Genomic DNA, 14,054 nt, shown 5'->3' on the forward strand with positions numbered 1-14,054 from the left:
TGTGCAACTTTGAGGGAGAATGTATTGAAACACTGCCCCTCAAGGTTTAAATTGGTTGTTATGCTAAATACAAATTACTGAACTATTAAAGATTCCCCAGTGACAACTCTCAAGATTATACATTGTTGATTTAATTATTTATATTGTGTATATTTGAAATAAAAGTAGTCTTTTAAATTAACCTGTGAGTTTGCACTGACTTAGCTATTCTGTGCAGTGTCCAAATTTAGCTTAACATTCTGTCAAATTAATGATATATATTACTATATATCACAAAATGCTTACACATGATTAATTCTATAGTCTGTGATTTACAAGATTGTTACCCCCCAAAATTAAAAAATTATTACAAAAGCATTCCCTGTTCTCCTACATGTCTACTATAAAGCTTGTCACTTTTTTAAAAACTCATTTTTATTTATTTATTTATTTATTTTTTAATTTTTATTTTTAAACTTTACAATATTGTATTAGTTTTGCCAAATATCGAAATGAATCTGCCACAGGTATACCTGTTTTCCCCATCCTGAACCCTCCTCCCTCCTCCCTCCCCATACCCTCCCTCTGGGTCGTCCCAATGCACCAGCTCCAAGCATCCAGTATCATGCATCGAACCTGGACTGGCGACTCGTTTCATACATGATATTATACATATTTCAATGCCATTCTCCCAAATCTCCCCACCCTCTCCCTCTCCCACAGAGTCCATAAGACTGTAAAATGTCTGCCTTCCCTCTTAAGCTGTAAGTTAAGATAAGGTCAAGGACAGTGTGTGTCCGTTTCTCTGATTTATCCTCAGAACAAAAAAATCCCAGTCAAAGTGCTCAGCACAATCCCAGCCCTCAAGTGATCTTAACCTCAGTGAAGAACTCTTTACTAAATAACTTAAAACTGAATCAAAGAACCTAGAATCCAGTAGTTACATATGGGTAGGATCTATAATATTCTGCACATGTGTCCACATTGATATTTTGACTTGGTAAAAAAACAAGAGGAAGGATATGTCTCCTTAGTTGCCTACTCATGCCAATGTAACCTATGTATTTGGAGGAGTTCCAAAGAATTGTAGTGCTAGCCTGGAACTGACAGGAAAAAGATGTGGACATGAGTAAATTAAAGGGGAAGTGGTACAAAGCAGTTCAGATAAAGAGACTAGATGTCCAAAGACACAAATATGGAAGTTTGAGAAAGATAGAAGTATCGAGAAAATCCTTGTTTCTCTGATGGGGTAATATAATACAGACAAAGACCATAAAATTCCTATTAGCCTCTAGGAAAAAAATATAAACTTCTTAGTTGAACTTAAAGAAAAATAAATTTAGATTACAACTACTGACTTGCTCAACATCTTTTGGAGTGAATCAGCATTGTAGCTATTATTATTTTTTTTTATTTACAATATTTTATTTAATGATAAAATTCATTTTTAAAAGATGGCTGAGGGAGAAATAAAAAACTGTTATACCATTATTGTAAAGATAAGATTTAAATATTCAATGAAATTTATCTTTAGATACTGAAAGGTTAGAGGAAATTTATGATGAACAAGAAAATACCATCAACTTACAGTCACAGCTTAATTGCGCATAGAAGCCTTGCTCTGATTGCTTACCCACTTTATACCCTAGATGAAGTTTAAATGATTTTAGCCTACTTGTGAAAACCAAATCTACTTTCAAAGGATAAACATTTATTACCTTTTGATAACAAAGATATTAAAAATAATTTGTTCTAAGTTCTAAAGGCAAATTTGAAGGAAAATTCTTCCTTTTTGGGCCTAACAACAAATCTTAATCTCGTACAAATAGTTGAAACAAGTGTAGATACCTAAAATTGACTGCTTTGAAAGAAATGACTACTAGGCTGAATGTGTAAATTTTGATATGTTTGCCAAAGAGTCCTTCACTATATGTTATCTTTTTTTCCCTGAAGTTATTGCAGGCTTTACAGTTCATATTCTTCAAGTTTACAGTGTTTTCTTTCCTATGTCTTTAGTCCTATTTTTCCCCCAAGAGATCACTGGGAAGCACCTTAATCAAACTGTCCCAAGTTCAGCTCGTTGTCATTTCTAGCTTTACACTGCTCTCACTTCAAACTAAGGTTCTAAAACTTGTTCTTGCATTCTCTCTCTCTCACACACACACACCCCTTCCCTCTTCTGTTAAAGACACACAGAACCCCTACTCATCCTTTTTTATCACTGTGTTCTATGCTATCCGGAGAAGGGAAAGTCTACCCACTCCAGTATTCTGGCCTGGAGAATTCCGTGGACTGTATAGTCCGTGGGCTCGCAAACAGTTGGACATGACTGAGTGACTTTCGCTCACTTACTCACTCTATACTATCTTGCAAAAAAAAAAACAAAAAAACTTTCCCTATTCTCCCTGCCCCCTGTCTCTGCCTAATTGATTTTTCATCTTGTTATAATCTTCCCAAGAAAAACCAGTTCAAATTGTGTCACCTTCTCAGAACATGTGGGTTGTTCTCCCTTCTCAAACTCCTCAGCATGGTGTTCGAGGTGTCTCACCACTTGGCCCCAAGATCATTTTCCAACCTTTTTCCCACTCTTTCCCCTTTGTTTCAGCCTCATTCTACACTGTTTATCAGACTGGAGTTTCATTATTTTCTTCTCCTCATACTTCAAGCTCTTTTAAAATGTCATTTCCTCCTGAGGATTTCACTAGTTGGTCCAGTTGGATTTAACCTCTTTTTTCCCTGTTTCCTAACATAGCATTTTAATATCCTACTAATAAATTACTTATTATGTTTTGTTTTGAATTAAAGCTAGCTATCTACACATCAGCTCATCAGCTAACAAACAGAAACTAAAGACATCATGTTATTTGTCCTATATTCTTTAGCCAGCCTTGCAAACTTCTAATTCTGCATTTTCTCTGCTCTAAAGATAGTATGACCTCCTCCAATTTTGTATCTCTAAACTAAGAGAGCACAAAGTCTCCCCCTGTCAGAAATATGCCCAGAGTTCCACCCTTCCACAGTGCAATTTCACCAAAACTCTAATAAAAAGAAGGTACAGAATGTATTATATTTTGTTAGGCCCGTGGTGAAGCTTATCATCTCTCACCTAAGTCCTCTTACACTGATAATTTGTGGTTTCAACTCTTCAATAATATGCTCTCAATATATTACAACTTACTTTTTTTAAATTTATTTTAATTGGAGGCTAATTACTTTACAGTATTGTAGTGGTTTTTGCCATACATTGACATGAATCAGCCATGGGTGTACATGTGTTCCCCATCCTGAACCCTCCTCTCATCTCCCTCCCTATCCCATCCTTCAGGGTCATCCCAGTGTATTACAAATTATTTTAATCCCTTCATACATTCTCTTTGGTGAAAGAACCATTATAATATGTATGTACTATCTATTTTCATTATCAGACTCTTGTATTTAAACTGTACATAAAACTCCCTTTTCAGACTAAAGTCAGTGAATATTTTGTAAGTGAACATTAAAGTAAGAACAGAAGTTTATCTATCCTCCTCCAGGCTACTAAAGAGATCAGTGGCAGATGATCTCAAATTACCAGCAATTACTCTGCATTATTCAGTTTCCATCTTTAATATAGGGGAATACAGTGAACTTAATTTTTGTTCGAATTTGTGCTTATACTCATATGACACAAAATCATTATTTTTGTTTTATCAGAAAAGTGTTAGTCAAATAATGAGTAGACGCCTGAGAAATACTCTGTTGGTAATAGGGAAACATGGAAGATTAGTGAGCTATGGCCCTGCTTCCAAGTGACTATGATCTAAAAGGAGAGTATATTTATATCATGATCAGTCAGTAAAGAATTGAAGATTGTAGAGTACAATGACCAAAGCAGTGCTTTAATTAGTAAGTTGCACAGAGAAACTCATAGAAGAAAGGAGCATGGCCTGGAAGAATCCAACCTTGAAAATTTGGACTGAATTGGTAGAAAGAAGGAAAACAAGGAGCAGAGAGAGGGAACCCTCTTGGGATATTTGGACAGTCAAGAAATCAGCCCCAAGCAGAGAATTCCAATGGAAACAAGTCTTAGATAAATTCCAACAGTGAAAATGAAACCAGTTAGTGATGGATTTTGACACCCAAGTTACTTTATCCTGGATGTTATAAGACAGTGACAGGATCATATGGATGTTTTAGAAATACTGATTTTAACGTACCAAAAATGGATTTGAGATAGAGCAAACAGTCAGGCTTCTCTGGTGGCTCAACAGTAAAGAATCTGCCTGCCAGTGCAGGAGACACAGGTTCAATCCCTGGTCTGGGAAGATCCCTTGGAGAAGGAAATAAGAACCCACTCTAGTATTCTTATCTGGGAAATCACATGGACAGAGAGGCCTCACGGACTATGGTCCACAGGGTCACAAAAGTTTCCGACAAGATAGACTTAGTGACTAAACAACAACAACAACAACAACAGAGTCCAAGGGATTAGCCTAGACACCATTTAAACATTCCAGGCATGAGGTCTTAGGGCTTTAGAGAAGAGTGATGTATCAACATAGTCTGTAAATTATCAGTGATATACATTCTCCCCCAAACAGCAAGCCTTTGAGTATGAAAACAAAATTCGGCACAGATAATGAGATGAAAGAATCTGGCATTGTACTATCCTTTTCTTCCCCTTAGCTGTGGAGAATTTATTGGTAGGCACTATCTTGATCATCTTGTTCTCTGTTTTAATTTTATTCAGTTTATATATGCCTTACAGCCAACTGTGTAGCTGAATGTTTTTGAATAATCATCCTTCCTATAGTTATATAAAATGGTTATATGGAGATGTATAGGTTAATAGATGTTTACTAAAATGATTATAAAACCATTTTAGGTCTGTTGAAATGATCTATCCTGATTACAACTTCATTTTCCATTTGCTATTTGCCTTTAGCAAGTTTGGAGGGAAAGGGATCATGCTATAAAAGTAAAAAACAATTACTGGATCCTATTTAACCACTATATTAACTATATTCTAATTATGAAGTTTGGACTCAGGATACTTTTGAATAATATATATGTGCAGTAGACTCCAAGTTCACAATACTGATGGGAAATTATAGATGCCTAGGCATACTCTTAAACTTCAAGTGCTTCTTACTTGGGGAAACAATCAATGGAAATGTTGAGGCAACTTAATAATTGATTTTTACTCTTTAAATTTTAGATATGTCAGATTGTAAGAGATACATTATATAAAGTTTGATTTAAAAAAAGAAAATGGCTGTTTCCTGAATGTAGTTTAGTGTCCAAGAATAAGTCATAATTTTGAATGAAAGAAAGCCTTTCCTGAGGAAAAGTTCGTATATCTTAGTGTGTTTGGTATAAAGCTACAATTCTAAATAAATAGGCACTTTCCTCAAAATATGACTGGTTTAGATGAAGTTAGATTTGTCTAATAGGCAAATAAAACCTATTAGCCTTATCTGCTGAGATTTTGAAATCCATTGGCTTAAAAGAGAAGCCCTGATTCCCTCCAGAAGTCTCTTGGGGTGCCCCAAATTCATCTGATCTATGCAGGACTGCAACTGGGCCAGCAGCTCTGGATGCAGTAAGAGAAGCCAGCGCTGTCTTGGTGGCAGAGAGATTTTAACAGATCACATTTTCAACGCACAAAGAATCTCTTTTAAGTCATGCCAAGAGTGAGGAAGGGTGAAGGGATTCTCCATTTTATGTCACCTGTGTGAAATTCCAAACCGGACACCCTGAGTCTCGGCCACGTGGAATAATGGGTACAGTTGAAAATGTATAGGAAGTGCTGCATGTTGTAAATGTGTTAACTTTTCCCCCGCATTAGGAAACAAAAATGTACCAAAGACCCGGAGGGTGGGGAGTGGGGCAGGGAGAAAGAACCAAGATGGGAGCTAATGAGAGAGAGAGACTAAGCAAAAGTCAGGTGGGGGTGTTAAACATTTTAAAGTAACAAAGCTAGATCTTCTGGCAATTATTTTTAACCCAAACCCTGAGGCAGCAAAGCAAAATGTTGAGACTCAAAGTTAAAAAAAAAAAAAAAAAAAATCCAAAAGGAAATTAAGAAGGAAATAACAGATGGGAGGAAAATGCTTAACTGCAGTCAAAAGAATGAAAATAAAATGAGAGGGTGGCCAAAACAAAAGTAGGAGAAATAAAGTTTTTCCTTTTCATTTCTGTTTTATATTATACTCTGAGTTCAGTAACATAAGTGTATACTCTTTTCTTACTTGTCTTTGGAAGAGCCTTTTCATCCTTTTCAACTCAATCAGGGAAAAAGAAAAGATGCTGAAGCTTTTCTGATTTGAGCCACATCATCATTTTGTCCCACAGCTGACAAAAATACTCATCAATAATTTCCATACATTATGTATACCCTATATCAGAAGTAAGCTGCAGAAGCACTAGAAAGTTCTGTAAATATTTAATACTTAACAATACTAAGACCCAAAATATAATTGCTTGCATATATACCTTCCTTCTAAAGAAAGTGCCAAATGTAGAGCATAATTCAGCCGTTTGATATTTACATTTCTTTGACTTCTGAAAAAGTATTCGGAGAGCAGTGGAAGTGGTCAGTTAATGGACTCAAGGTGAGGGAGAGAGTTGTTCAGATAAAATTTTAAGAAGTGTGATGTTTATGCAAACGCCCAGTCAAGAAATTCACATTAATAATTCCAACATTACAATAAAGGCATCAGGTATAGATATTATAATATCAGAAAGTCAAATATTAGCAACATTTTACACACCTTGCAAGCAATGCTGGTATTTGTGGGAACTTTTGACAGACAGACTCACACACACTTACATACTCGCGCACATATATACTCAAAATGTATCACTATGATGAAATACAGTTTACACAAAAATTTACTTTTCTGATTTGCTTATTAGCAGTGGCTCTTAATTAAATGTTTAATAATGAAGTAATTATTGCTCATATTTTTTGGAACAGGGCTCAATATGGCCACTTCAATCTAATAAACGTATAACGCATTTGGCCACAATTATAATAGCATCATGAATACCCAAACCACCACCACTCTATGCTAGATAATTGCCACTTTAAGAGAAGTGCATGGCCATTTTATCAATGCTAGTATTCCCAGGAGGGTTCTTTTATGCTGCTCTGTGTTATATCATCCCATAGATTACCCAGGCCATTTTAGAGATACTAATCTAACTTTGGGTTGCTCTTCAAATGAGTTGTTTCTCATACTCTTCAAGAGTTTTTCTCACCCCACCCCCTTATTCTGGCAAGTAGTTAATGACAAATATGTGAAGTCCAGTTTAAGGAAACCCTGTGAACACTGGTTCTGAGAGCTCTTACGAAATGGGAATAACATCCTCTTTTAGGCAATGTGCTATTTACTTTAGGATTTTGTTGATAAGATTTTCTTAAAGCTAATCAGGTGTCTGAGAACAAAACAGTTTGCCAAGACACAGTCTTCAGAGATGAGTTAAATATTACATTCTTAAAGAAGGTTTATATCCCAGGAAAAAAATCAAAGTTGGTTCCATCACTGGCTCGTGGCCATGATCTAGTTCTTGCAGGACTTGGCACTTTCTGAAGGAGAAAATAAATACTTCTGACCTGGCTGGGTGTGAGTGGACTTTCCTATTTCTCCCAGAAAGTGTGACAGCCACTTTCTGGGAGAAACAGCACGTCAGGTCCCTAATTCAATGGTGACCACCGTGTAGGCAAAGTTATAACGCTGACTCAATGCTTTTCGACAATTGCTGCTGGTCAATAAACCATGCTTTAAGTAGCATCAACAAATCCTAGAAGTCTATTAGAAATCCAGAATACCAGATCTCACCTCAGACCTACAGCATTGGAATTTGCATTTCAATATGGTCTGTAAGTGTCACTTACATAATTAAATTTGAGATTATACTGCTCTGGAGTATCTTCTTTCTACCAGTCCACCTGTTTAGGGATCTGATGTCCAAATCATCTCTCTTCTCTTATCATCCAAATTGCCATTCTCTCAGTCAGAGTAAGGAATGAATGATACAAATTAAGTAACAGGTGCAAAAGCACTTGTTAGAGACAATCTAATGAGATTCAAATATTAAATACTGCTATTTTCAGTGTTGAGGGGAAAAAATGAACTCTCGTGGAAAAGAATCAGATCTGAAATGAGAAGATTCAGCTCATTCTGTCTTTGCCTCTTAAAAGCTGTGTGACCTTGAACAAGTCACTTAAGCTATCTAAGCTCAGGTTCCTCAGCCTTAAAATGAGACATCTTCCCTATCTCCTTCCTGACAGTTAATTATGAACTTCAAATGAGACCAACAGATGAATGTAGTTTTGAACTGTGACAAGCAGTGCGAGCATTTGATTTGCTTACATTGGCAACTGAAAGTTTTTAGAATTCTAGGAATCATCTTGGGAAGGAGAGGGTTAAAAAGAGCCTGGACCAAGGAACTAATAAGTAAGTGCCAGGCACTTTCCACAAATTACCCTAATTCTCACAGCCACTTTCCAAGGTAGTCATTATTATTCCTAATTTACAGACAAAGGAACTGAAAGTCAAGGAGCTTAGAAGCTTGGCCAAGGTCATATCATTAAATAAGTAGAAGAGCTGGAAATCGAAGCCGGACTTATCTTGTTAAGCTACCTCACCTTGCAGCCATCCCGCTGTGTATTCAACTGCTTCCCAGCCAAGAGCAAACAAAATATTCCGTCAGTCAGAGGGGAGCTAAACGATCTCCCAAATGAAAGCAGTGGCACAGCACAGTCGTCTTTGTCTTGAACCTAGGTCCTGTCCTGTTCTAAGCACCCCTCAGTGGTTTGCTCCAATGAAACCCATCAGGCAGTCTGGCAGCAGCCTCATCTCCAGCCTTATCCATGCTCTCTCTTCCTCACTTCATTCCAACCATGGTCGCCTTTGGATAGTTCCTTGAATATACGATGCCCTTGTCCACAGATGTCCCTGCTGCTGTTCTTACCCTGGGTCTTTGTTTCCTCAATTCCATGGCCACCTTATGTCTGCCTCCCTCAGACTTCCCTTAACTGTCCCCTTCCTAAAGAGCCTTTCCCTGACACCTCATCCAAAGAAAGCTCTTCTCCTCATATTGTCTCAGCTTTCAGTTTTCTTCTTTTTAGTTTTCTTCCTACCCCCTCCAGGAATACAAGCTCCACGAGGCAAGAATCATTCTTGCTTTCTGATATCATAAGAACTATCATAAGAACAATTCGATGATTTGGTAAATAAAGGGATATAAAATGAGAGAGAGAGGAAGGGAAAAAAGGAGAAACGAGTGAAAAGAATGGGATATTTGGAAATGCATGTGGCCTGAATTTGTTTGTTTTAAGAATTTAAAGGGAGATGATGATGAAACACACACACACACAGACACACACAGACACACACACACACACTTTAAATTGTGCCTAGCACATAGTATTCAATGATTCATAAACCTTCTTTATCAAAAACATATATTTAACCTACATGGGTTAAGTGATAATACCAGAAAGCTGGGGAAATATAGCCTCCTCCAAAATTTATTATTTTATTATAAAAACAAATTTATAATTTTATTATTCCCTAGGAGTTGAAGAAATACAGTTCTCACAGGAATTGCACACCTGTGTCATAGTCTTCTACATCACAGCCTCTCCCAGCTCAAACCCCACCTTTTCAATCAAATTGGAAAGTCTGTTTGTTTCCAACCTTTCTTATTGTTCTCCACTTTTTCTAAATTGGTGGCAAACTTCCTCCTGTTGGCCTGGAAACAGCTGAGCAACAGCTGGAAAGGCTCATAGGCATGTCCCCTCCAGTAATCAGGACTGGACAAATGAAAGTCAGAATAAAGATAGACTAGGATGCCAGCAACTCCATGTCCCAAAGTAGTGATACTGGTCTTAGACGAGTCACTTGGGGTGAGGGCTGAAGCTGCCAGCATTCCAAGTCTAGCTTTGTCATTTACTGGCTGTGTAACTTAAGGAAAGTTACTTTGCCACTCTATTCTTCAGTCTCCTCAAATACAAAGCAGGAATAGTAACATCCTCATAGGGTTATTATAAAGAGAAAATAAAACCATCATAAATAACTAAAACAGTCATTGGCACAGAGTAAACACAATGAAACTTAACTATATTTCCTGTCTGTGTGAGTGTCTGTGTGGGTATGTGAAATGTCATTAGCCAATGAAGATCTTTTCTAGCATGAATAAGTCATTCATTATTGAATGAGTTACATTTAAGAGTCAAACTAAATATTTGGGGGTTTGATTCCTGTCTGAGAAAGCTTTCTTCTTGAATTTTCTATTTGTCTTTAAGGTAGAAAATAGTGTTGTAAAGGGAGAATGGAAAACAAAGATACCAAATCCTGTAAGAGAAAGTTCTTGATCCCTGAAATCCAGGATAAACCCTTGGAACTTAGTTCCAATGAAATCCTTGTCAGGTGGGGCATGACTGTGCAAGAAAGAGTGACAGAAAAGCTAGGGGATGACAATGAAGTGAGAAGAACCCTTGTGGGAAACAGATCTAGGAAAGGCTGAGTAAAAGAAGGTCCTGGAAAATTGGATAGAATTCAGAAAAATAAATCGGACTAAGATGGCTAATGTTAATCAATCACTTCCCATGTGTCAGGTACTATTTAAAGGACTTCATATACATTAAATGCATGTAATGCTTACTTCAACCTTAAGAATTCCCATTTCACATGTAAGGAAACCAAGGCAGAGAGAGGTAATGTAGTTTTCCCAAAGATCACACAATTTCCGAAGAACCTCATCCTTTAAAAGGATGAGCAGAGAGCTGGCAGAGAGAGAGTTTGTTTAGAACTGGAAATGGGGTGGGGGGCAGGGCACGGATATGAGGATAGGGACAGACTCTGAGTTTGAGTGCACTTATACTGATGTTACTGAGATTTTAAATTCCAAAAACTTTGGTATCATTTTATAAAGTATTTCTTAAACTGGGATCTCTGTTTTATGCACCTTAAAAAACAAAGTAGACTGTAAAGTCATGAAAGTTAGGCATCAATGAGATCTTTTGTTTGGACTAGAAGCAGTCTCAAGCTTGAGAGCATGTATAGATCTTCTACTGTAGTTGCAATAGTTTTTTGTTACTCAGTCTTGCTTGTCTCTTTCCTCCACCTTGCTCCAACAACCAACATATTCTAATGATAATAAACATGAACACTAAAATAGTGCAAGAAAAATAACGTAGTTTAGGGGCTTGCTATAGAAGGTAATTTCTCAGACACTATAAAATCCCTTATTTTGTTTGCAAGCAGGAAAGTTAGCTAATAACCATCTTTTTCCAACTCCTCTTGCAAGTGCAAATCCAATACAGTTCTTCAGTTAGGCACAGTAAAAAGAAAATGCAAAGGCATTTGAAAAAGCTCACCCATTTAGATTTAATTACATACATAACTGGTGTCCTCCCAAGTGTGAAAATGCTGTAACCAATAAATCAGACAATAAAATGCTATCTGAGCAGAACAGATTTATAGAGAAGATGTGTGAGCAATCGAAATTCACTGACTTGCTTGCATTGGGTATTTTTACCCAGAAAAGTTCTTATATGCAAGAGCAAATTCCTGCTCTTGGAATCTTGCCTCCTTTTGAGCACTTAGGTCAGTTAGTTTCCCTAGAGGGTGTTCTTGTGTAATGACTTTTAAATGAACAGGCTATATTAATCTTAAAATCATCTCTATATGTTAAAGAATCACTAGATCTGTGTTTGTATCTATATTTTGAGGACTATCTCATTTGTCCACTACTGTTTCTCACATGTTTAATTAATAACTACTTAATGAAGCTTAGTTCAGTAGAAAGAATATTTCATGTTAGAGTTTGCTGGAAATTCACAGACAAGGAAGACTTCAAACTTTTGCAAACCAAATTTTTAAAAGATGTGACATTCAGACTACCAGAAAATGTGACATTCAGACTATCAAAATATCTTCCCAGTATCATGGGGAAAAACAAAACAAAACTATGTTATAATAGTAAGGGGATAGATAACTCAATCATTGCCAGTGGTTTTGATCTTTATAAAACGAATGCATTTTTAAATGTATTTACTTTGGACTGAAATATCTTGCAAGTGACAAACAGAAAGTTGGGAAAACTGGAGTCTTGTTATCTGTTAGGCGTGCTTTTGCCAAGTGCAAAATCTTTGGAGGGTATAGTCTCATCACATTTTTCATGTTCCCATTTGGAATAAAATCAAACGGACAAAAAAATATTTTCCCTTTTAATAAAACCTTGTAAAACTAATACTTTAATACACTTTATAACTGTTGGTCAACCATGTTAAAGGCACAATCTGATCTCTGCAGACACTTTTCTATGGAAAAGAGCCAGTCAGCTGAACAACTTCCTCATTTGTTGTGCTTATGAAAATGAAAATTTAACAGACGAGAATTTCAAAACCATCCATGGTTACAAGTAAGGAAACAATAATAGCAGGACTTTATCATTAACTTACAGTGCTCTTGGAATTTCCTTGGTTAAGTCAGACAGCAAAGTGGCTCTCCCTGAGTGGGAATAGTTCCTTTCTTACTTTCCTTTCTGCACCACACCATAAAGCTCACTTCTTAAATGATCTTGGTTAGATTGGTTTTGTTATTTGTTTCTCTGAAAGTTCTAGGCTCTGACTAAAAAGCAGGAATGTAATAGTGTGAAACTGGCGAAGTTCAGAGATACTCTTGATTGACTTAAATAGGATCCATTTCCTCCTTCTCCCTAACTGTGGATTTTTAAGTCTGGGTCTGGCTCCTGCTCTTTTTTCTCTAAATATTTATTAGCTAACAATTACATGCCGGCTCCAATGGCAACAAATTTGGCTGAGAAATAAATAAGAAGGCTTTCTTTTCCCAAATATGCTAAATAATGCAAGGACCATGTAGTTTTTTGTAACTGGAGTTTTCCTTCATCCAATTATCAGATTCAGGTCTTTCAATTTCAACACTCATTTGACATATATAAAAATCATGTTACTTCAGTATGCTCTGTTTTACTTCACTATACTCTGTTTCTCTCTCTCTTTTTTATTTTCCTTTAAAAAAAAAAATGATTTCCCATTTGTTTGCCTGTTTCCAGTAAGTTTCTCTAGTAAGTATTTGCCTCTCTTGTATATGCTGGGTACTCTGCCTAAAGTTAATAGAACTGCTTAGTAAAGTCCACTGAATCCTGGCACAAGAACCTATTACAGTGAAGAGCATTCCTTTTACTTAGAAATATTTTAAGAAATAAATTTCTGAAAAGTTGCCTGATACAATTTAGAATTCATTATGTGATCAAGACACTAAACCCAGACCTGCATTTTGCAAGCCTTTTATTTTTATATTTGCAAAGGGCTCTCTACACCAGTTTACTTAAATTGACCTTTTGTGCTTTAAATAAATGTAGTTTTTATAAAGCTGAGGCAAAGCAGCAAGCAGAAGTTGTACTAACCTTAGTATATTTAAACTGCAAATTGGTGAGTGGGGCAGGTACGTCTGGCATGGCTGAGGACGACATTGCTGGTTCCGCTCCTGGAACACAGGTGACAGGCTCAGCGATTTGGTTCTGATAGAGCACTTGGCTTTATTTGTTCCTTTTTATCTGCTTGGGCTAAGGTTTATTTGCATACTGGGATATGATTGGATGAACAAACTCTGAGCAAAAAGAAAACGACACTACTTATTTGTAACACCTAGAGCAGGAAGCCCTTGACTTTAAACTTAAATCCTTAAGAAACCAGTGCTCCAGTATTGAAGCTGCGTCCGGAGTCAGGGCACTATTTGCAGACGAATTAATTTACAAAGCCGAAACCTGTGATAAGTGTAGGAAGCACAGCTGCTCTGGCCACTAAGGCCAGTTATTATTTTTTTGGCTTTTCGTGCTTTTTATGTTACTGTGAAACTTTCTGTGTTCTGACAGACTTGGAATCAGAGAATTCGAGGATTGAAAAGGAATCTCAAAGGGCACTTGTTCTTTGCAGAGGCGAGTGAGGGAAGGATCCTGGCCAGGTGTCTTTAGGACAGTGCTATCGGCTAATCTGTCCATGTCCCAGAAAAGCAGGGTGCTTTTCGTTAGGTCCCCTCTAGAGACCCTACCCCAAGGCC

At 36.9% G+C, this 14,054-nt stretch overlaps 1 protein-coding gene across 1 annotated transcript in view; it reads right to left on the reverse strand.

Annotated features, from left to right (window-relative positions):
- Positions 1-13,556, reverse strand: part of ALDH1A1 (aldehyde dehydrogenase 1 family member A1) — a 53,528-nt gene extending 39,972 nt beyond the window's left edge. The window contains exon 1 of the mRNA XM_019966069.2: positions 13,402-13,556. Within this exon, the coding sequence (XP_019821628.1) occupies positions 13,402-13,467 (66 nt within the window). The 5' untranslated portion in view covers positions 13,468-13,556. The remainder of the gene's footprint in view (positions 1-13,401) is intronic.
- Between the last annotated feature and the right edge of the window lie 498 nt (positions 13,557-14,054).

The sequence above is a fragment of the Bos indicus genome, chromosome 8 (genome assembly GCF_029378745.1).
Source record: "Bos indicus isolate NIAB-ARS_2022 breed Sahiwal x Tharparkar chromosome 8, NIAB-ARS_B.indTharparkar_mat_pri_1.0, whole genome shotgun sequence".
In the NCBI taxonomy this organism is placed as follows: Eukaryota; Metazoa; Chordata; class Mammalia; order Artiodactyla; family Bovidae; genus Bos; species Bos indicus.